Consider the following 24,293-nt stretch of genomic DNA (forward strand, 5'->3'; position numbering starts at 1 on the left):
CATAGTCTCCCTGGCGCTTGGCACCACATCTCCATTCAACCACAACCCACACCAGATCAATGCGCAGCCCTGGGTTGCAAACTGGGCCTGAACACTGAGGAAGCTCCTGCATTACAACTTTTGAACATATTAGGAAGAGGCGGCGAGTTATTATATGTTTAATATGTTTAATACACACGCAGAGGAACCTCTTGATACACTTGCACAGTTTGGGGATCAAAATTAATGCTTTAATATCAAATGGAAATGACTGTAAGAGTTGTGTTTTGTAATTTTAGCTTCCTGCAGCCCATTCATAAAAAGCTCTAAGTGATAGGCTATAAACATTTAAAATTCTCTATGCCTTCTCATCTTTACTGAAAAGCAGAATTTGTTTTTCATATTTATACAAAATAGCTGACACAGTGGATAGAAGCAAGAGAGATTGTATCTGTGACAAATATAAAACTCAGAGGCTCTCGGGGTCATATTTCAGCAAGTACTGCAAAGGAAAATCTCCCTCCAAACCTTCCAGAATTCCTTCAGACATTTTGAAGACATTTATATCTTCATCATATCTTCTTTTCCTGATAGACCACACAAAAACCAGAGTTCTAGTATTCAACTCCTGTCCCCCCAGAGAAAACAAGGAACACAATCAAATTATAGTCTATCTATCCACCTTGATTGAAAATAATTACATGCTATCAGCTGTGCAGAACAAATTGCGGTAAAGATAAATAATTACCCCAAATTTCTCTGGAAACCGGCTACTGAAATATCTAGGGCAGATGATTATAGTGCAAGAGTAAATGAATGCTTACTTTGTCTATTGGGAGCTCACTGTTTCTAGGCACTTGGCGTAGGGAATAGCTTGCCTGTAAAGCAGAGGTTGACTTCTCTCCTCAGATACAAGGCTAAACAGCACTGCTAAGTTTGGCAACTTGTGCCCTTATTTGGTTTGAAGTTAAAGCTTCATCAGGCAAGAGAGATTGTGCAGACACATTCCTGACGTATTGATTTGGAATATGTCCAGGATGTCTATTTGTTCTTCATTTTTTGGCTGCAGCCCACAAATGTAAAAAGTAGGAAATACTCAAACCTTTCATTTCCTCGTCTTTTTTTATTTGTAATATTTCTCTTCACAAGAAAAGGCTTGGTCCAGAGTATCTTCACTGCCGCAACCTCTACAAACCCCACTGTGTGTTTTCCTTCAACCACCTGTTGCTCTTCTTTTGTCAGATAGCAAGACAAGAGAATGACCAGATCTTATTTTCCGAGACTACAAATCCTAGAACAAAAGAGGTTAAATATTAAACATAAACCGTATCACATCATCAACTGGCTCCCAAAATGAATGCAAATCTTTCAGACCTGCAGAGCTTTCTTGTGGGGATCTGTATTAATGATCTTTTATTAAATTGAAAAAATGGAGAGATCAAAACAAAAACAAACACTTAATTTAAAACAACAAACACAAAAGAAAAAAACTAAAATCTAAGCTAATTCAGCTTTTGGATGGTTTATTTATTTAGTAGTGGTTGCTATGGACCATTAGAGCCAAATAGCCTTTATATAAATAAAAGCAGCTTAAGGACAGACTGCTGTTTATAGAGTGGCATGAACACGTTTGCCAGCAGGGGTACTGAGCCAGATCTGTACTGACAACCAGAGAGTGAATACAGAATATTAGGTCCTGTTAGAATACTGTACTGTTAGCTCCCACATGTTTGGTGTTAACCTGGTTTATGGTATAGTAAAGCACAAACACCTCATTACAAATTAACTGATCTATTATGAGGTTGTGTTTCTTCCAATGTATCAAAGACTGCAGTTAGGATAAGTAGGTAGGTCTCGTGTGAATGGTACAGTGCAACGTGAACCAAATAGGAAGTCACTCTGAAAACAGATGCCTGTGTGAATGTCTTGAGTGTGTCTGAGGACAACGGGCCAAATTTGAGGCCTTGAACTAATGAAGAAAAAAAAAACAGATTGTAAGATTAGAGGCTCCTCTCCGAGCATAGATGTGTGGGTGTACAGAGGAAATAGTTCAGCGCATCATGTGGACAGAGATTATGTAGGAGTGATAACAAACTCCCTTAGTTAGGTTCTTAGATAAAGATGAAACACACTTGAAAAGTTTGTGTCATAGTGCTGTGGTAGAAAGAATAACCGAATAAAGAGAACACGCACTATTTATTAGTCTTGGCTAGTGTCCGTAGATCAATCTTCAATCCTAGTCGTGGGGAGCCCAAATCCCCCACAGTTTTATATGTCTTCTTCATTCACCACATTTCGAATGAAAACATGTAGATCTTTGATCAGTTAAATGGGTGACTTTTTCATTCAGGAGAAATCTTGTCCTTGAGGGGGAATTCAGGGATCTTTTCCAAATGATGTATTTATCTCTAGAATGATCTACTTACAGTGGGCTCCAAAATTTAATTAAAAATCAATGTCCTCCCAATCAAGGTTTCACAATGAATGGCACCCTTAAATATTATTGTAAATGACATCTACCAAAATTAAACCAGGAATTATATTCCACTTATTAAAGTTTATCAAAGTCTTATATTGAGCTATATTGAGCCATTACATCACTTCCTGTTTCACCAGGGTATAAAAATGAGGTAACACACATGCAATACCCCTTTGTCATGAAGAAAACAAACGAACTGGCAGTTCAAAAGAGACAGATGGTCATAGGTTTTCATAAATCTGGTAATGGCTACAAGAAGATCCACAAATTATTGAATATACACTCACCTAAAGGATTATTAGGAACACCATACTAATACTGTGTTTGACCCCCTTTCGCCTTCAGAACTGCCTTAATTCTACGTGGCATTGATTCAACAAGGTGCTGAAAGCATTCTTTAGAAATGTTGGCCCATATTGATAGGACAGCATCTTGCAGTTGATGGAGATTTGTGGGATGCACATCCAGGGCACGAAGCTCCCGTTCCACCACATCCCAAAGATGCTCTATTGGGTTGAGATCTGGTGACTGTGGGGGCCAGTTTAGTACAGTGAACTCATTGTCATGTTCAAGAAACCTGCTGGAAGTTGCCATCAGAGGATGGGTACATGGTGGTCATAAAGGGATGGACATGGTCAGAAACAATGCTCAGGTAGGCCGTGGCATTTAAACGATGCCCAATTGGCACTAAGGGGCCTAAAGTGTGCCAAGAAAACATCCCCCACACCATTACACCACCACCACCAGCCTGCACAGTGGTAACAAGGCATGATGGATCCATGTTCTCATTCTGTTTACGCCAAATTCGGACTCTACCATCTGAATGTCTCAAGAGAAATCGAGACTCATCAGACCAGGCAACATTTTTCCAGTCTTCAACTGTCCAATTTTGGTGAGCTTGTGCAAATTGTAGCCTCTTTTTCCTATTTGTAGTGGAGATGAGTGGTACCCGGTGGGGTCTTCTGCTGTTGTAGCCCATCCGCCTCAAGGTTGTACGTGTTGTGGCTTCACAAATGCTTTGCTGCATACCTCGGTTGTAACGAGTGGTTATTTCAGTCAAAGTTGCTCTTCTATCAGCTTGAATCAGTCGGCCCATTCTCCTCTGACCTCTAGCATCAACAAGGCATTTTCGCCCACAGGACTGCCGCATACTGGATGTTTTTCCCTTTTCACACCATTCTTTGTAAACCCTAGAAATGGTTGTGCGTGAAAATCCCAGTAACTGAGCAGATTGTAAAATACTCAGACCGGCCCGTCTGGCACCAACAACCATGCCACGCTCAAAATTGCTTAAATCACTTTTCTTTCCCACTCAGACATTCAGTTTGGAGTTCAGGAGATTGTCTTGACCAGGACCACACCCCTAAATGCATTGAAGCAACTGCCATGTGATTGGTTGGTTAGATAATTGCATTAATGAGAAATTGAACAGGTGTTCCTAATAATCCTTTAGGTGAGTGTATATCCGAGCACTGTCAGGGCAATTATTAACAAATTCAAAGGATATGGAACAGTTGAAAACCTCACGGGTAGAGGAAGCAAATGCATTTTGCCCCCAGGATAGGGAGGAGGATGATGAGAGAAGCAATAAAATCCCAAAGAATCACTGTGAAAGAATTGCAGGCCTTGGTGGCGTCTTGGGGTCACCAGATTTCAAAAAGCACCATCAGACGCCACCTCCACAATCACAGGCTCTTTGGACGGGTTGCCAGAAGAAAGCTTTTTCTGACCCCAAGACACAGACGCAAGCGCTTGGAGTTTGCCAAACGTCATTTAAATTATGACTGGAAGAAGGTGCTCTGGTCAGATGAGACACAAATTGAACATTTTGGTCAGATACAGCATCGGCATGTTTGGTGTCAAAACAGAGATGGATTCAAGGAGAGGCACCTCATACCCACGGTGAAATATGGTGGTGGGTCAGTGATGTTTTGGGGCTGTTTTAATTCCAGAGATCCAGGGGCACTGGTTAAGATTGATGGCATAATGAATTCCACCAATTATCAGGCAATTTTGGCTGACAATCTGGTTGACTCTGCCAGAAGGCTGGGACTTGGCCATAGGTGGACTTTCCAACAAGACAATGACCTAAAACATACCTCAAGATCCACACACAAATGGTTCTGTGACAATAAAATCAATGTTCTGCCATGGCCATCTGAGTCGCCGGACCTCAATCCAATTGAAAACCTGTGGGCTGAGTTGAAGAGGGCAGTTGATAAGCGCAAACCCAAGAATGTGAAGGATCTTGAAAGGATCTGCATAGAGGAATGGTCCAAAATCCCTCCAAATGTGTTCCTTGACCTTGTCAAACATTACAGGAAAATACTCCATGCTGTTATCCTTGCTAGAGGTGGTTGCACTAAGTACTAAATGAGGAGTGCCAATAATTATGAAACCTTGATTTTGGTGAAATTAATGTTGTATTACATAATTGTATGATTTTGGTTGGTTCCATTGAAACATATTGGTATTTTGAGTTTATCTCTATAATTATATTGTTTATATTTTTTAAAGTATTGTTTGTGCATTGCCAGTCAGGGGTGCCAGTCATTTTGGAGCCCACTGTAAATGGTTGAAATCAGCTCGAATGGATGCGAGTATTCATGTATCGAGGACTGAACGTTTACACAAAACCTGTGGGACCTCGTTTGACGAACCCTACCTTAGATGGCTACGAAACCCTCAAAAACAGCCCAACAAAATCACGTTGTCACACTGGAAGTACATTCTGTTTCACTACCCTTACACTTCAGTGAATTTCCAACTGCTAACCACTGAATACTGCTGCAAACATAACCTGTTCGGCACAGATGTCTATGTTGTTCTTCCCTATCCAGTGACCACTTGTCTGTGTCCACAGCCAGCCCACCCACACTGATATTATGCCGGGGAACTCCAGAGGAAGCCACCTGGCTTTTCTGGCTGACTGCGCAGAGGGATTCCCTAAGTCTCTGACAAGTGGAATAAGCTCCAATTCATTTCGCCTCACCCTTGTTAAGCATGGATGCCAGTTTTGCCCTCTTTGGGTGTGCAGCGAAAGCTGGCAGTTTTTCCTCTGCATGGCTACAGCCGGTGACCTCTCAGGCCAGTGGCACAAATGAAAACACCGGCAGGATTTCTATTGTCATTTTACATGAAGTAACACGTGACTTCCTGCTGAGGACCTAATTGATAGCATAGGCAACATGTCATTAATATAATTTCCTTTATTCATTATATTGATCATAAGAAAGGGAGTTTAGAGATTCCCAGGTGAAAAAGTACTGATGTGTATTACAAAACACTACAGTAAAGTGTATAGAAGAATATAGTGGTAGATTATAGGGCACACATGGTATATTACAGAACATCTATGGTACTTATAGCATGCATAATATACTATAGCAATACTGTGATATACTGTAGCACGTGTTGGGTACTACAGTGCCCATGTGGCATGTACTCTGTAAAAATAAATTGGGTTGCCTTTCAGTACAGCTTTGGCATACTTAGAACACTGTAGTACAACTTTTAAATTATCTTCAATTTGGAGGTATTCGATAGTCCTTGGAGCACAACAAAATATTAAGCAAAACCTACTGATCTTTTGCATCTGCAGGTACACTGTCAGACAGCTGTACAATTTTCGTCTTGTGCATTTCAGCAATTGTAGGGTAGATATTCCCTTCTTAATTGACCTGCTATAGAAATTGCTCCCACATTACATGTTCAGTCAGAAATGCACATCATTTGGGATTATAATTTTTTTCTGCAGGGGAATAGTAGCACAAACAAATGCCTTATGTTTTTTACTGGAAGATGTCGTTTTAATGTCTGTCTATCTCAGTTTTCTGTTTGCTTGTTTTTCCTGGTGATAAATTTCGGTTTCGAGTGTGTTTAAAAGATAAATTAAACATCGTGGAAAATAAATTATACCCATTGGTGTAAAGAATACCAGGTGTATATTGTTTGCATGAGGTAGCTCAATTAAATACTATGATTACGATGCTTTTGACTATGTTTTAGTCTCTTTGTGTATCTTTTAAAGCATCAATTTATGAATTTACCATTTATACAAATCAGTTACATATTGGTTAATTATATATATATATATATATATATATATATATATATATACAGTATATACATACACACAGTTGTATGCAAAGGCTTGGGTACCCCTGGCCAAATTACATGTTTTGTTGATTTTCTAAGTGAAAAGAAGTAAACACCACCTCTGCAGTGAACAAACTTAAACTTGACATATGTCTGCAACTTTGTATGCACATCTACTATTTATTTGCTAAATTTCAAACAGATTGAAAAAAATAAAACAGTAAATGTGGCAGGTGCAAAAGTTTGTGCACCCTATCAGTCAGTAATTAGTAACACCCCCTTTGGCAGAAATCACAGCTTCCAAACATTTCTGGTAGACAGCTAACAGTCTTTCTATTCTTGATTTAGGATTTTCCCCCACTCTTCCTTGCAGAACACTTCTAGTTCAGAAATATCCTTAGGTCGTCTTGCATACACTGCATGTTTGAGATCTACCCCCAGATTTTCTATAATATTCAAGTCCGGGGACTATGAAGGCCATTCCAGAACCTTAATCTTTCGTTTCCTTAAGTATTTAATGGTTGATTTTGAGGTGTGTTTTGGATCATTGCCTTGTTGTAATATCCAACCTCTTTCAGCTTCAGTTTCTTCACTGACTGTGGTACATTAGCTTCCAGGATTTGTTGATAGTTAGTAGAATCCATTCGACCCACACAATATTTCCTGTGCCACTGGCTGCCACACAACCCCAAAGCATAATAGATCCACACCCACGCTTAACAGTTGGCAAGGTGTTCTATCCTTCAAATGTTTTTCTGTTTTACTTTTTTACCTTTGGTGATTGTAGCCAAAGAGTAACATTTTTACTTCATCAGACCACAGCACTTGGTTCCAAAATGCCTCTGCCTTATCTAAGTGTTGTTTTGCATACTTCAGATGCTGACTTTTGTGATGAGATCGCAGGTAAGGCTTCCTTCTGATGACTCTTCCATGCAGATCATGTTTGTACAAGCAACACTGCACAGTGGACTGGTGTAGCACTACTCCCGTGCCCGCTAAACCTCCCTGCAGGTCCTTTGCAGAGTTAAGGGGTTTTGCTTTGCATTCCTGACCAATCAACGAGCAGTTCTATCAGTTTTTCTTGGTCTCCCAGATCTTGTCTTGTTCCCTCTTAACTTCCATTTCTAAATGACATTAGAACAGTGGAAATTGAAAGCAGGAAGCATTTAGATATATTTGTATTGCCTTCCCCTGCTTTGTAAGAGTCAATTATGTTTATTTGCTGATACTCAGTCAGCTGCTGACACCGAGAGGTTTCCAAGAGTCAGAGAATTTATTAAGCTCTGGAATTGTCATCACTTGACTTAGATTAAGGCCTAATGAGTCAATTAAGTTCTGAGACCTTACAAATAAATTACACTAATGGATCAACTGGAAGACTGCCCAAACTTGTGCACCTGCCACATTTACCATTTTATTTTTTTCAATCTGTTCAATTCAGCAAAAAAATAGTAACTGTGCATTAAAACCTCCAGACATATGACAAGTTTACGTTTGTTCCCTGAAGGGGTTGTCTTAACTTCTTTTCACTTAGAAAATCGACAAAACATGTAATTTGCCAAGGGGTGCCCAAACTTTTGCATTTTTTCATTAAGACATAAAAGCACAGATTTGCAGGCAGCCTAATTGCAAAAGGAATACAGTTCTATAAATTAACACAAAGTACTATTATACAATAATATTGGAGTACACTAATATAGTACTGCACTGGAGTATGATTTAGTAGATGAGAAAATACTGCAATATAGTATAGTATGTGGCTGTACTAAGCAGGTAATAATTTGAGAAAAACCTTTAAAATGTGTATAATACTATAACTACAGTACCTCATACACTCACCTAAAGGATTATTAGGAACACCATACTAATACTGTGTTTGACCCCCTTTCGCCTTCAGAACTGCCTTAATTCTACGTGGCATTGATTCAACAAGGTGCTGAAAGCATTCTTTAGAAATGTTGGCCCATATTGATAGGATAGCATCTTGCAGTTGATGGAGATTTGTGGGATGCACATCCAGGGCACGAAGCTCCCGTTCCACCACATCCCAAAGATGCTCTATTGGGTTGAGATCTGGTGACTGTGGGGGCCAGTTTAGTACAGTGAACTCATTGTCATGTTCAAGAAACCAATTTGAAATGATTCGACCTTTGTGACATGGTGCATTATCCTGCTGGAAGTAGCCATCAGAGGATGGGTACATGGTGGTCATAAAGGGATGGACATGGTCAGAAACAATGCTCAGGTAGGCCGTGGCATTTAAACGATGCCCAATTGGCACTACGGGGCCTAAAGTGTGCCAAGAAAACATCCCCCACACCATTACACCACCACCACCAGCCTGCACAGTGGTAACAAGGCATGATGGATCCATGTTCTCATTCTGATTACGCCAAATTCTGACTCTACCATCTGAATGTCTCAACAGAAATCGAGACTCATCAGACCAGGCAACATTTTTCCAGTCTTCAACTGTCCAATTTTGGTGAGCTTGTGCAAATTGTAGCCTCTTTTTCCTATTTGTAGTGGAGATGAGTGGTACCCGGTGGGGTCTTCTGCTGTTGTAGCCCATCCGCCTCAAGGTTGTACGTGTTGTGGCTTCACAAATGCTTTGCTGCATACCTGGGTTGTAACGAGTGGTTATTTCAGTCAAAGTTGCTCTTCTATCAGCTTGAATCAGTCGGCCCATTCTCCTCTGACCTCTAGCATCAACAAGGCATTTTCGCCCACAGGACTGCCGCATACTGGATGTTTTTATCCCTTTTCACACCATTCTTTGTAAACCCTAGAAATGGTTGTGCGTGAAAATCCCAGTAACTGAGCAGATTGTGAAATACTCAGACCGGCCCGTCTGGCACCAACAACCATGCCACGCTCAAAATTGCTTAAATCACCTTTCTTTCCCATTCAGACATTCAGTTTGGAGTTCAGGAGATTTTCTTGACCAGGACCACACCCCTAAATGCATTGAAGCAACTGCCATGTGATTGGTTGGTTAGATAATTGCATTAATGAGAAATTGAACAGGTGTTCCTAATAATCCTTTAGGTGAGTGTATTTTTCATATGCAATTCCTAATATGGTATGTAATAATAATAATAATAATAATAATAATAATAATAATAATAATAAAAAACGTGGACCAGCACAAAATTGAAAAAAAGAAATAAAAAACGTAGCTCAGGCAGAATTTATTAGGTATACAATTCCAAAAAAAAAGAAAAGAAAAACATAAAAAACACCATTTGATTGTAAGAATGCCACTGCTTCGAGTCCTTAAGTATTCGTCAGAGAAAGAACTGCTTTAAATTTGATAGAGAGAAAAGTGGTCTCATACTGCAAGTTCATTAGAAAAAGCATCGAAGAGAGATGTTGACCTCACAGCAAAGCTACTTGCGCTTCTTAGTTGAAAATCGAAAGCTCCTGCTGTAATACAAAGCTTTATGTCCCGAAACTCGCCAAAACAAAGGAATACTGCAAGAGTATTGTGTTTCTAGATTTCTTTTAATCTATAACTTTACAAAGATTTAAAACTACTGTTTTTATATATATATATATATATATCTAGTTCATAAATGTTTGCATAAATATGTGCTTGTGGTAATTATGATGTGTGAAATGGCCAAAGGATTATGAAATATAATAATAATAATAATAATAATAATAATAAAGGGAAACGGATGCTGGGTGAGAAAGACTTTATAAAGCAGTGGATTTTCATTGATTTTACAGTTCCATACAAAAGACATACAAAATGCTACAGACAATATGGTAAGTTCAGGCATTCAGGATGCAAACATAGGAGGATGCACAAACCAAAAGAATGAAACTTTAAGGTGCTTTAAAGATTGTTCTCTCATACATGTTGTCATTGTCAAACACTAGTCCACTACCAGTACCGATGGCTCACACTATAGCATTTCACAAGTTGAGGACTCCAATACTTCTTGTAGCATAACATAAAAATGCATGGTTATACATTTGAACCACTTAGCTGCAAAATTAATTTGATTTTGAAATTTTCAAATTATAAATAAACCCGCCAATTTAATGTCATTTCTAACCCCCTTGCTGAATATTCTCAGCAAAATTTTCATTTTTCTTTCTTGCAAACAAAGGTATCAATGAGAAAAAAAAAAAGTTCAACAATTTTTAAAACAAGTCACTGAACAATTACATAAACTTTGTAGGGGGAATTTATTTCCCTCATAAATGCTTTAAATAATTAACATATATAAATATAACAAATTTTGAAAGTTGGACATAGAATGCATGATTTTGAAGTTTGTCTTGTTTTGCTTACCAATTTTGAAGAAAATGCATTTTTCAAAAAATGGAATAAAAATCAAACAAATGTTTTTTCCCTAAAAAGCAAAGTTTACTCCATCAGGTTTATCTAGCAGTATCAATTACAGGAAAACTGTACAAATAAAAAGCAAATTAGCGTCATCAAGTGCTCAATGTAATGCAAAAACAAAAAGGTTAAAAAAAAAAAAAACTAACAGCAATCCATACAGCTACAGTGCCACAGAAACCAGAAATAATCTTCCAGTGACGTTCTCTTCTCACCCTGGAAAATATACATTACGAGCCAAGAGGGACACTGCAGTACTGTCATTGAAAACTACATATTACAACAGTTTTAGATAAAGAAAAAGGGAGTATTTTTGCTTTTAAAAAAGTCTTTCAGCTGGCTTATATCAACAGAATTCATAATGTCCAGCAATCATACAATCTGTAAAATACTTCAAGAAATGTCTGGTAAGAATAAGAAAACAATACAGGACCGACGTCTTTCAAATGTGAGCACGATCACTACCAGATCACTTTTATTTAATGCACTGAAACTGTCCAACTCCAGTTAAACACGATGCTGGAATGGTTTTTTTGTTGAAAACCACAATGCCTGGCACTATTATAACACTGCATACTGGTCACTTCCTCTGTATCAGCGCCTATTTCCCCTCTAAATCTGAAGCAAGGCTTCATACGGCAAAGAGCTATACATTTTACCTACTCTAACTCGAGTGCAGTTACGATGTCCCCCGAAACGAGCTTTAATCAAAAGGCAAAGAGGGAACAAGGTAACATCTTAACTGTGAAATCTATCAGCAAGACTAAATGGCATCATGCCTTGCTGTAGTTTAAAACTGTTCAGAATCAGAATACAATGAACTAAGAACCTTCACATCGCACTTACCACACATTTTAAACATTTTACCCTCTGGCATCCATTGCATCTCAACAGATGTCTCTGCTAATAAATAATGAGATGAAATACTTAAAAAAACAACCCAACAAAATAAAATAATCATCCTTTCCAAACAGATCATCCCTTTGCACTACAGGGCCTCCATTTTCTTCCTTTTCTTCATCCTGGAACAAAAACTTTCTTTATTTTGAACATATTTCTCCCTGGCTAAGTTGATGACTGGAATAAGAGAAAACTGACTTAAATGTTACTGGAATAGTCTTCTATGAAGATGGCTAGTTATAGCTAAAGGTTATCTTGAGTGTAAAAACACACGTTTGTGGCGTCTCCTTGTTTTATTTTTTTCTTCTTCTTCTTCCTCTATGGCGGTTCTTATCCAATGTAGTTGTTGTGCTGAACAGGACTTTGTACCACTGAGGAAAAGCTGCAACATTATAAACGCTTCACATAATTTCCTGGGAAGGTGCCAAAGAACTTGCTTCGTCTGGAGGTTCCTGGTAGAGAAATGAAAAAGTCTCTGTGAGAAGCAATAGGTTTTCATGTCATTCAACAAAAATAAATACTTTACATCCTAATTAGGGTTTGATGTTGGAGTTTTTATCACCAGGGTTCCACTTTACATCCGGGGGAGCATAACTGCACTGACTTGGATACTTGACATTGCAAGGCCCTGCCATAATCCATGGGTACTTTTGGTGGACGATCTCTATTGCTACTATTAGACAATTACAAGGTAAAAAATGAGTGAGCCCACCTTGCCCATATGGCTGAGTAGCTAACAGACTGCCTTCTTTAGGCAGGTTAAAGAGATACTTCAGTATTTTGGCATTTTAGCCAGATGTCTTACTCACCCAGAGTCATACGAATCCATGGAAAACTTTTTTTGAATTCTATGCGTCCAGTTTGAAGAAATTAGAATTTTTCATTTTGTTAGCTTTGCACAATTGCTGAAAGTCAATGGTCTCCAAATGCTGACTCTCAAATCCAGCTAATAGATATTTTAAATACTCAAAAGCTGGGTGGAGCACATTTGTAAGTATTCTCTACAAGTCTGTATGAAATCTAAAGTATTTTGATGAACGTGCTTAAAAGTATTTTTCTGTTGGAACTATCTTGCCGAACTATGCATGTCATCAGCTGTGACGAGGTCAACACAAGGCTACGCTCACTGTGTGCGAATTAAAACAGAGAGCGCAGGCAGAACCGAAAGTAGTCACAATAAGGAAGTATGTGGAAACTAATTTCTTATTACTAGTAAATTAACACATTTATTGAACTATGAATTTACTATTTATAGTATTGTAAGACAAATGGCCACGTTTTTGAGTATTAGTTGGCTTTTGAGAGTTAGCGTTTTGAGACCATTGACTTGCAGCAATTGTGCTAAAAATCAAATTTCTTCAAACTGGACACACAGAATTGAAAAGGTTTCTATGGATTCGTATTTTTGGTATGTCCATTGATGCTGTTTTACTGCTAGAATGTGTGCCCTGATAAATACCACCCAACAGCAATCGGGAAAAGCAAGGCTCTGAGGCTCCATCTCCTGGAGGTTACCAGTATAGGTCACTATAGGAGCTTAACGTTTTGAAACAATACAAATAAAATAAAATACAATTACAAGAGAAGTCATGAACAAGCATTTGTGTAGTAATTTTCCAGTATTCCTCAAGGGTGGACTCAGGGCACAAAAATATACAGCATACATCTTTTCTTGGCTTTATCAACACTTACCAACAAACCAGCCATCGTCACACTTTTCCATGACGTCAACAATGTCCCCTTCCTTCAGTTCCAGCTCGTCTTCATTCCTTGGTGCGTAGTTGTATAAAGCCTGAAACCTGGGGAGAGATTGCAAGAGGAATCACACTAAAGTAGTCTATGAGAATCGGAGTGTTGACAAGGACATGAGAACTGCTATTATTTTCTGAAAACTGAGCTTTTCAGATCAAAGGCTGGGATTAAAATCAAAACTTTGACCCCTCACTAATAAAAAAACTATTAATACAGTACTCAGTGGTGGCTTCACCTGGCATCACATGGCAGCGTGCCAGAGCTGCATAGACACAATTGTAATTAAAAACAAATCACTGAATATGCATGGCCAAAACCTGCACATTTTCCTTACAATGAATACATTTTTCTGTTCAGGGAATTAGGGATAAATGTAAATGAAAATGATCAGGGTTATTTTCACCCTTATTCTCTCTACAACATCCTTGCATTGTTTCTCTCAAATTCTGGTAAGGCAACTCATTCAAATCAATCCACCTGCAGATCACAAGCTTTTATTAATGTTTTCTTTCATTTGAAATATGTACTCTACAAGCCTTGTAATCCTTAATTACTGTGTGGATGAGAGGACACTCACGGTTCACCTCCAGATTGTAAAGGATCTTGAACAAACGCTGGCCGTTGTGGCTGAAAAAGAAAAGAGGAAAAATGATTATATATGGGTGGGCACACAACCATGGGCTTTGTATGTCCCGCTGGCGACATGTTACTATTTCGCAGCCTTCTATAGAAAGGCAAATGCCACCGCACTTAATCTTTGTACAAGCGCAAAGATGTCAAAAGCCATTTGCTGACACAGGGCGATGTACTCCCCTTTTTCGGAAGGAGTTTGGGGGGAAAGGCTGCTTGTCTTGACCTGGCAGGTACACCTTTTTTAAGCTGTATACACAGAAAACACAATTCAACATCCCTAAGAACAACAAGAAGAAGACAAACACATTTTATATAGATTTAAATTAATGTCTTTTTTCTTTCTTTTTTGACTATTCTTTAGAGTGTGTAAGCCAGTTCCTCTGTGTTTTCACCAAGCCCAGGAGCCACTGTCCCTTCTGGTTTTCATTCCTAACAAACTCTTAACTGCATTGACTTATCAAACACTTAATAGTTCTATTGTCTCAATTAGCTCAGCCCACAGTTTTAGAAATACCTTTCTTGAGGCATGTTGTTGCCAAGATATTGAGCAAACAGAATTCTGCTCAGTCTGTCCTCAATGAGTTTAATAAAACGTTGCTTTCATTAACAGGTTATACACAAACAGATTGTAATTATAGCGTACCAAACACTCCCATTACAATCACTGGTAATTCTTTAAGGGCTCAAATGTTAGAGAAATAATCACATCTCCCCTAAATCTCCCCTCAGAGCTTGCTGGAGAGTTAAGAGTTGGGATCATTTTACAAAAAGGTCAAGGAGTAGTCTAAAGATATGTGTTAGTCAAAATGATCAAGTCCTCAGGTGAAATGAAAGCCAGAAGACCACATGGGTCAAAGGTCAACTGGGAAACACAGACCTAACCTACATACTCTTACTTATTTCATTTTTTTATTATTCTAATTAAGGCGAACTTTCAGTTTCCTTCACTTAAAAGGCATGCCGTTCATCTAAAGAAGCCTTTCTGAAGTCTGCAATAATACTATCTCTATCCCCAAAAGAATTCTAACCAAAAAGAAAACAAAAAACAACAACAATATACGATTTTGTGATGGCAACTGGAACACTAATTAAAGCAGTATAAAGCGAAGAAAACAGCACATTGTCCACAAGAAGTCCACACTTCTCTTTGTATCTTGTCAAACGTCACTTCAGAAGCACATGCAGTTTCACACACCCACACATTTCTACATGCACAGGAGTTCAGTTTCCACCCAAGGACAAAGCTGCTTAGCATTTTGCGTATCAGAATTCGTTTTCAATGTATTTTCTTTTTTTTTCACAACAGTAACAAACAGCATTATTTATTCACAATGCTAAGCTTTTAAGCACACTGAAACACAAGCCATTAAAGTTGAAGGTATCCCAGAAAAAAAACTGACCGAGATTAATCATTTTTAAATGCTTACCTTTTACAAAACCTTTTTCTTTCTATTTTTTTTTCCACCCGATCAAAATACGGTAAAAAACCTTATCAGATTAACGTCTCATTAAATTGGAAGGAAAAGGGATACGTGAACTTTAAAGATGACACAATGTACTCACAACCACAGCTGTTGGTATCACACACAAGGTGCACATTTTCTCCCTACCCTATGAGATGGGGAAAAACTTTGACCTTTAACCGGCGAGCCGCAGGACCTTCTAGACATCACTGGACTACGAGGCGGCTTACCAATAACAATAACATCTCGCTTTAAAGCAGGCTGAAAGAACCAAAACACTTAGTGAGGCCTAAAGTCATGAAAACACCCAGCCACATCAAACAAAGTCAACATGCGTCTGAAAAGGCCTTCGAAATACAGCGTGGAATGAGTCTGAGTTCAGGCAAAACACAGAGAAGACTGATTGATTGCCAAAGTCATGACAGATCAGATTATTTTCTTTAATGATTCCATCTCTCCAGATCTTACTGGCTCCGTTTCACTTTCAAGTTAAATAATGCAATCAAATGTGGGCCTGTGTTTGTGTAATTATATATATTTTCTTAAACTATGGAATCTGTACTAGTGATAGAGAGAGGTGGGGTGAGCCCAATTCATTACTTCATTTATGTCCACATTCGTGTCAGTTTCTAAATTTAGTTTGCTATCTTTATTGAAAGATCTACTGTACAGACATTTTTCTCAGAGTTCAGCCTATTTCAAAGACAGTTGGAGACAGCTATAAGTGGAAGGACAATAAAAGCTTATAAATGGATTATGATATAGACACAAAGGTATCTGAGCTGAGAGGAGGGGGGGTTATACTTTCAAAGGCATATTACTCAGCTGCCATGATCTACAAAAGTGTAGTTATCCTGAAAACTGCCAGAAACCCTGCTAGTTCATTCCATATTTAGAGAGCTTTGATCGGTTAAAGTCAAGCCATTAATATTCTATTACTGTAATAACTTGGCTAAGCCTGATTTTTTGTATGCTTGGCTAGAAATGTTTCAGTTCATAAATCTCCCTGTAAACATATTTCCGGCAAAAAAGCACCAATCAGAACTACAACCTGCTTTTTCTGTCTCTGGGGGTCAAATCTAGTAATCCCAGAATGAACCCGATTGAACAGTTTGACATTGTACGCATGCTTGGATTAAAGTTGTATCGGGAATTGGGACTACAGGATGTTATGTGTGTTATTGACCAACACAGGAAACAGGTCACACCAGTATAGACGCACACACGTCGTGTCTTTCCATTACCTTAATCTTGGGAGACCTAGCCTCCTGTCGGGGAGAGTGTTTGGCAGAGAGAGTGGGGGAGTGTGTGGTCGCAGGCAGGGGAGGTGTGGAGCGGGGAGTGGGGGGAGATGATTTGGAGGAGGATGCAGGGAAGGAGGGAGTGGGCAGCTGTTGTGAAGAAGAGGAAGAGAGAGGCGGTGGAGAGTCTGAAGAGACAGCAGTCTGATGCTGAAAGAAGTAATGCAGAAATCAACAAAACAGGAACTTCTCAGCCACAACAAGTATATATATAGTTAAATTAGCTCTTAGTTTTGTCTGCAGTGCTATAATAACATCCTTCTGGACTAGTGTATAAGTGGCCTTGAGCAGTTTGCCTGTGCAGTTGAGAAACCCCTTTCACACAACCTATTAAATTTATTATAAATCACACATACCAATTATTCAGACAAATATCTCTACAGTGACAACATTTAAAAATGAACCCTCTTTCTCGCCATTTAAAAATGGTTTTGGTCCATTATCCGCTGTATCTGACCTACAGTTGTGTTGTGTTTTCATGCTAGTTAAATATAAAGACAATATTTTTTAAAATCCTGTGATACTTGCACCACAAGCACTTAAGTGTCCTGAAACATTGCTGGTAACTAATGAATTTTAAAATACTGATAATTCTACGAACGGGATGACATTTATACACAAGATAAGAGGTATAGGAAATACTGCTCTGTGATTGGCTTGTTTCTTGTATGTGATATATAATGCAATTTAAATGACAGATCAGTACATCCTTCTCTGCTTTAATGTAAAATTCTTCCCTTGTTATTTGTGACTTCCCTTGTTATTTGCTATTGATATCTAAGGGGTCTTATATGGATTTAACATTAATTTAACATACAATATACTACATGATAAATAACAGTACCAGAGAAACAACAAATGTCCACACATGACAGTGAATAACCTTCAGGCACAAGAGAAGATCAGGATGGTGTACTAGAAGGGTGTAGCGAGATATTATTTAATAGTAATTCTCATCATATACTATTGTACATATAAGCCTGTTATGAGATCAATATATTATTGCATTTTCCTTTATCAGTTGTTTCCAAAACCTAACCTTTGTGGCTAACTTCAAAAGAAACCTTAATACTTGAACAGTGTGTACAGGGTTATGGGGATTAATTTATTTATCTGTTTTTACATACAGACATCAATGTTTGGAAAGAGATCTGATCAGGATTAGTGTATCAGTCATATTGTTGTGAGGGGGGGAAAAAAACTAAAAAGGATACTAAATAACCGTACCAAAGAACAACAACAACAACAAACAACGACAACTTGCAGGCGATACCTCCAGTTGTTTTGCTTTCGTTTCTCCACTATTCACGGGGGATCTGCTTTTACACGCTAGCGGTGACTTTATGGTTTCCCCGGGCTCTTCCTCTATGTACAGTTCAGGGAGCTCCTCTGTCACGTCTGGTGCTTGTCTGTAAAAGCCAGCCTGCTCCTGAAGCCTCGCCTGTGACTGGTTGACTTGGATAATGGAGAGCAGCTCTTTGCAAAGCTCTTCCTCCTGGTCTCTTGAGGAGTACGATCCCTTGCTGGCAGAGTCCAGCTTTACGGCCTCCGTTACATCTGACCAACTGACTGATGGCTTCTCGATATAGTCTTCCGCACGGAGCTGGCAAGGTGCGATGCGACCGCTGCCGTACTTTAGGGAGGACTCAAAGCAGGGAGAGACGGGGGAAGGGGTGAGTGAACCCTGGGGGAGGTCGAGGGTGTCTGGGGATCTGCAGAAGGCTTTGGGGGATGTGATTGGAATGAAATGCCCTTCCTTGATTCTGGATGAGATGGTTCTTGGGGAGGTGGACGGTCCAAGCAGAGGAGCCGGAGTCAGGGACACTAAAGAATCAAGGTCCTCCAGGTTGGACAGGAGGGTGGCAGGGAAGGGAGGAGGTGTGGGGGCGGGGGTGCTGGAGGGAGACATCCCCACCGTCAGGGCGATCCACTCATTGGTGACGGAGCGGAGGTGGGACTTTTGTGGATTTGGGGAAGGCGTGGCGCGATGGTGGGGTGTGGGGGATGGAGTACTGAACCGTGGGCGGGAAGGAGTCTTAGAGAAAGAGAAGATATGCACTTAGAAAACAGGCAGGAAAAGAAGGAAGGGGGGAAAAGGAAATGGAGAAGAAAAACAGCAGATATTCTAGGGGAGTAACCTAATCATGAACCCCAACTAGTGATGGGGATCAGAATGGTCATCAGAAATAGTTGTCTTAAATCTAGAAATCGAAAATCTGAAAACCTTATTGGCAGGAGAGGTCTATTCAGTTATTAGAATCAAGCTCAAATAAAAATATGTAGTGTCTCCACAAAACATCCTTACACATGTTACAGATTTTCAATGTTAAGGTAAACCTTGATCCAACTGATTTCTCAGCAATTAACACAACAGAGAAACAGTTGACTGTGGACAGTGACTACAGAATGCATCTTATCAAGGGAGGCTGCCAGGATCAGTAGAAACAAGGTCTTCATTAACAGCAATCATTAAATTACATCTTATGCCATTATGGGTACTGTGGAAGGTCTTAATGAATCCCTTGGCAAATAAACTCAGACGTCCACTTTGACAGGCAACAGAATAGAACTGACAAGTTATAGTGTGCTACATTAAAGACAGGAACTTGAATCACTTCCAAGTTCAAGGTGTCTTTATAATTAGACTTTGTTGTGGTTACGACAGTGCTATCAATCTCTTTAGCCTCCAGCTTGATTGAATGAAAAGTCAACTGATCACTCATTACTCATTACTAACAAAAGGCTATGTTTTACATTTTGAGTCGACGCTTAAAATGAAGCTTAATGTATACTGATGCTTGCAAAGGATACTATCATGAGTTTGCACAGCTTATAATTTGAAAGAATTTGCTTCTTAGAATTATTTCCAGGGTAGGCTACACTGACAATTCCAGCAAATATTCCATACAGTTTGAACCAAGTTAAGACTGGGGGAATGAAAACATAGATGCCACTCGGTAAGACTCAATGGACTGTTACCAATCCAGCTTAAGGTCTCCTCTTCACAGAGACAGCTAGCCGGACTGCTGGGTGTATATCAGAGATGATACGGATTGAACCCCTGACTCTCGTTCTATTAGTATTATTTTCAAACCAACCAAGATACCCAGATATATATATAGGTAAAAAAAAATACATTTTTGATTGAAACAAAGCCCTGGAAAAGAGATCCACTAAGAAGAACTGTGAAAGCTACCTACCTTTGAGGTTCCTAAAGTGTGGATCCTGTCACTGGAATAGCTCTGAGGTATTGGTGGGTCTGGGTAGTGCCCTGGGCTCTTGCTGGGGGACTTCTTGATGACATCCACATACGACACTGGGAAGATGCCTTGCTTACTCGTGTCAGGGATCTTCCCTTCATACCAGTTCTGATCCACTTGTCTGAGCAGAATGACTCTCTCTCCCTAGAACAAGCGCCTGTTTTAGGTCGGTGTACATTTTTACACTTCAGTAAGATAGAGAACAACACGTACGAGGGAATATTCCTGCTTTGCTTGTTGGATTTTTTACAATTAAAGACACAAATCCATTTAAACGGAATAGAAATATCTAGCAGAATCTAGCACAGCCCCCGTGGGCAGAAATTACTGCTGTGCAGGAGCGGAGAGATGATGGATTGCCAATTTGTTCTCTGCTTGTTTAATTTCTCACATTAGCTGCTACATGGGGCCACTTATACTTGTGGGCAGCAATGGACTGCCAGTCGGGGTTGATGCATTTCCCCAGGACACTTACACAAATAAAAGCTGGTACCAAAACGGATACTCTCCGAGCCCCTGCACAATTTATTGCTTGGTTTGAGCTGACCAATTGATTATTAGCCTATTTGTCAACCACGCATGGATATTTATGAGGAAAAAGAACACATTGATCTTGTACATTAGCTGGTCTTGACATTATAAAATATTTTAATGCATGATATATTTTTCATTTTTAAACCATGCACTGTTAAAAACTATTTGATGGCATTCGATTGTCCAATCATTTATTACTTGGCGAGTTCTTCCCTAATGAGTACATCATTTGTGGCTTTTGGAAAGGGGCCGTGGGAGCTCATACTCGATCAAGACATAAGAATCCGCTTTTATTTCCTCCTTGAGAGACCTTAGCAGAACGTGTTATGTCATTAACCTCTTCCTTGGCTAATGTTAGCACACATTCCTGTCTTTGGTTTGCTACTCAAGTATCTCACCAACACCTTGGGCGCCACTTTGGTATGAGCCACTGTCACAGAAGATGAGATGGGACAGCTACCTTACCTTTCTCAGTGAAAGCTCTACGTTGGTGTCTGCATTGAAGCTGTATTTTGCCACAGCCTCCCCTATCTCCCTTATCTGTGCTGGGGGGGGTGGCCTCACCGGCTGAAGCTTTTCTGTCGGTGAGATTTTCTAAAGAGACAGAGAGAGTGATATTACATAGGGGATATGATGGGCTATATATATGTGTGTGTGTGTGTGTGAAAGAACCAAGAAGACAAGGTATTTTCAAACAGCATACCTCAACATACGAAATTGGGAGGATGCCCACTCGCCCATGGTGCTCTCCTTCATACCAGTTGTGGTCGATCTGCCTGAGGATGTAGACTGTATCGCCCTTTTTGAATGTCAGCTCCCTGAAACACAATCAGGTCTCTTTACATTACATCTGGAAACTGTAGATATTATCTCCTCACTGAGAAACAGTCGCTACACAAAGTGACACTTGTGGACAGGTGGAAGGAAGACAAACCTGGCACTGTCGAAAAGGAAAATGCTTTTATTGTTGTTCCAACAGACTGCTTTATCCACGTAAATAGCAGTACTTCTGCTTATTCTTGGGTTGCTTTCTAAGAATTATTGCATATTAATACATTTTCATTATGTACTACTGATACTTAAATGATTTGAAATTAAATTAAAAAATACAAAACAGGAAAACACATATAGATATAAAAACAAACAAAATCAGCAATTCTCTGAAAGAATGATTGATTGTTTTCAGTTAACAAAATTATTATGAACCTATTGGTGAACTGTTCATGGATATTCATGAATAAATATTGCATTTGAACATTAGTTAGCCAAATCATGATACATTGTATTTCCTAAAGAGTTTTTGTTTAAAAAAAATGAAATACTACTAAATCATTGTTGCATTGTGTTTACATTATATGGATATATTAATTTGTATTGCTACAGTTATTTACTGTGTTATATGGGAATATATTAGAAAGTGTCTGTTGGTGATGTCACAATATTATTATTCAGAGTGTATTACTGATAAACATTTAATATCTTGGAAAGGCTGAAAATTAATTATAATATATTCTGTTTTGCTAAATAATAGACACAGTAAATTGTACTCACTTTGCAGTCTGTGCCTTAAAGTCATATATTGCTCTGGCTGGCTGTTTCTATTAAAGGCAAAAAAAGAGGATCAAATAAGTTATCTGCTTATATGACGTCAAAACCAACAATATCATCAACTTAACATTAGATTTTGAATTAGTCATTGTATTGTGCAGAACTCCCTCTAGTGTTAGTACTATGTAATACATTTAAAAAAAATGTACGAAAATAGACATTTAGTATATAAACTATGTGCCAGTAACACACAAAACTAGCACAACTGCAGTGCAATTTATATATAAAATATAATGTAGTTGTTTTCCAGACTATCCATCAATAATTGTCATACCTCTCTGTCAGGTATTGCTTGTCTGTCTCTGGGAGTATATCGACCTGCGTCAGGGATAGAAGAAAAGCCCCTTGAAGAGTCCTGATCTATTCAGAAGTAAAGGGCACACAGTCAATGAGGAATCTCTTACATCTGAACAAACACATCCAGTTGGCATCGTAGCCACTATTTGTTTTCATGCACTGAAATGAACTGTCGGCCTTAGGTGAGTGTCGGTGTGCTGTCGGTGTACTATCGGTATTGAGAGGACTGTCCCTGGCTGGAAGCGAAAGAGCTTCGTTGTCATAATTCATGTGACAAACAAATGATGTGAGCCCTACACATACCTCAAACCTCTTCTCTCAGTGTCATTCTGTTGACTGATGTCAACTGTTTTAATTGTAAATCTTTAGGGATGGGAAGCCACGTTTTGTTAGGTTAGGTATTGAGAATTATGTTTTTCTACATTGGGCAGACATTTAAATGTAATTGAATTAGTTATTCTTTACACTCAATATTATTGGCACTCAGAAAGCCATCTCCTGTAATATACTTTGTTTCCAAGTCAGTGGAAAACACTGAACACAAGGAATGCGAGCAGGACTTCACAATTTCAATTATATAGATCTTTTCAATAATATGAAATTATATAAGCAGTATATTTTGCAGCCCAAGGTCTAATGCACTGATTATTTACTTCATTTTACATGCCACAGTTCAGTTTAAGCATGTGTGATGGGTCTATTTTATACTGCACCCTTGGGATGACTTGGTTTTATTCTTAGCCCATGCCTGCACTGCCTCCCAGTGACACAATTCCATTGCAATGATAATGTATGAGCTACAACTCTGGAAGGGATAGGGACCTGTACCTGCACCATAAAATGCCTTCAAGCACTTTGCAAAGAATTATCAGATATTTTGTGTTCCATTATCACGGACACATATGTCCCAGCCTTTAGCAAGACTGCATTGGTTATCCATTGAGGAAAATACACATATATATAGAGTCAACAAAAAAAGGGGATGGGGAGTAAAAATAGCTGAGGAATATCAATCAATCACTGTCAGAAGCCCTGCCCCCTTTTAGACTCTCCCATCATTTTAAAAGTGCTCCAGCTGCTCTGATCAACAATCATCAAATGTCAGGGGCTATTTCTATAAGCCACTGCATTTTGTTCAAAGGACGTAACTAGGTTAATCTTCAAATGGCACACATCAACTACAACTTCTCTCGATTAGATATCTTTCAAAGACATTACACAACGGCTGACTTGATATTGCTCAATGATATCCAGTGCCAAATTAGAATAACATAAGTGTATATACAGTGCATAGGGGACCTGTAGAATATTTTTCATGCATTCAGATTGTCGAAATTAAATGGGATTGTTTTACCTATGATTTACACAACCTACTCAACACTTTCAATGTGGGGGAAAATGGTCAGAATTCACACAATATGTTGAATGGAGTCCATCTGTGCACAATAAAAGTGGTTCACATGACTTCTCTATAAGGTCCCACAGTTGTGTAGTGCATTCAAAGCAAAGATACTACTATGAAGACCAAGGAGCATTCAAAACACAGTTGTGGAAAGACACAGATAAGGGGAGGGGTATAAAAAGATTCAAAGGCATGGTATTTCTCTTGGCACACAGTCAAGTGGATCACTGAGA

At 39.0% G+C, this 24,293-nt stretch overlaps 1 protein-coding gene across 11 annotated transcripts in view; it reads right to left on the reverse strand.

Annotated features, from left to right (window-relative positions):
* Nucleotides 1–10,239: 10,239 nt before the first annotated feature.
* The window catches only part of LOC136764302 (sorbin and SH3 domain-containing protein 2), a 91,822-nt gene continuing 77,768 nt past the window's right edge, over nucleotides 10,240–24,293 (reverse strand). For 9 of the 11 annotated variants that reach the window (XM_066718227.1, XM_066718225.1, XM_066718220.1 and 6 more), the window contains 10 exons: nucleotides 22,636–22,721; nucleotides 22,305–22,351; nucleotides 21,457–21,571; nucleotides 21,219–21,347; nucleotides 20,160–20,363; nucleotides 18,233–18,994; nucleotides 16,903–17,109; nucleotides 14,140–14,189; nucleotides 13,503–13,609; nucleotides 10,240–12,262 (listed from right to left, as the gene is read on the reverse strand). In XM_066718227.1, coding sequence (XP_066574324.1) covers nucleotides 12,201–12,262; nucleotides 13,503–13,609; nucleotides 14,140–14,189; nucleotides 16,903–17,109; nucleotides 18,233–18,994; nucleotides 20,160–20,363; nucleotides 21,219–21,347; nucleotides 21,457–21,571; nucleotides 22,305–22,351; nucleotides 22,636–22,721 — 1,769 coding nt within the window. In that variant the 3' untranslated portion in view covers nucleotides 10,240–12,200. The remainder of the gene's footprint in view (nucleotides 12,263–13,502; nucleotides 13,610–14,139; nucleotides 14,190–16,902; nucleotides 17,110–18,232; nucleotides 18,995–20,159; nucleotides 20,364–21,218; nucleotides 21,348–21,456; nucleotides 21,572–22,304; nucleotides 22,352–22,635; nucleotides 22,722–24,293) is intronic. The other 2 variants (XM_066718229.1, XM_066718230.1) reach the window with 1 other exon arrangement.

The sequence above is a fragment of the Amia ocellicauda genome, chromosome 12, assembly GCF_036373705.1.
Source record: "Amia ocellicauda isolate fAmiCal2 chromosome 12, fAmiCal2.hap1, whole genome shotgun sequence".
Lineage (NCBI taxonomy): Eukaryota > Metazoa > Chordata > Actinopteri > Amiiformes > Amiidae > Amia > Amia ocellicauda.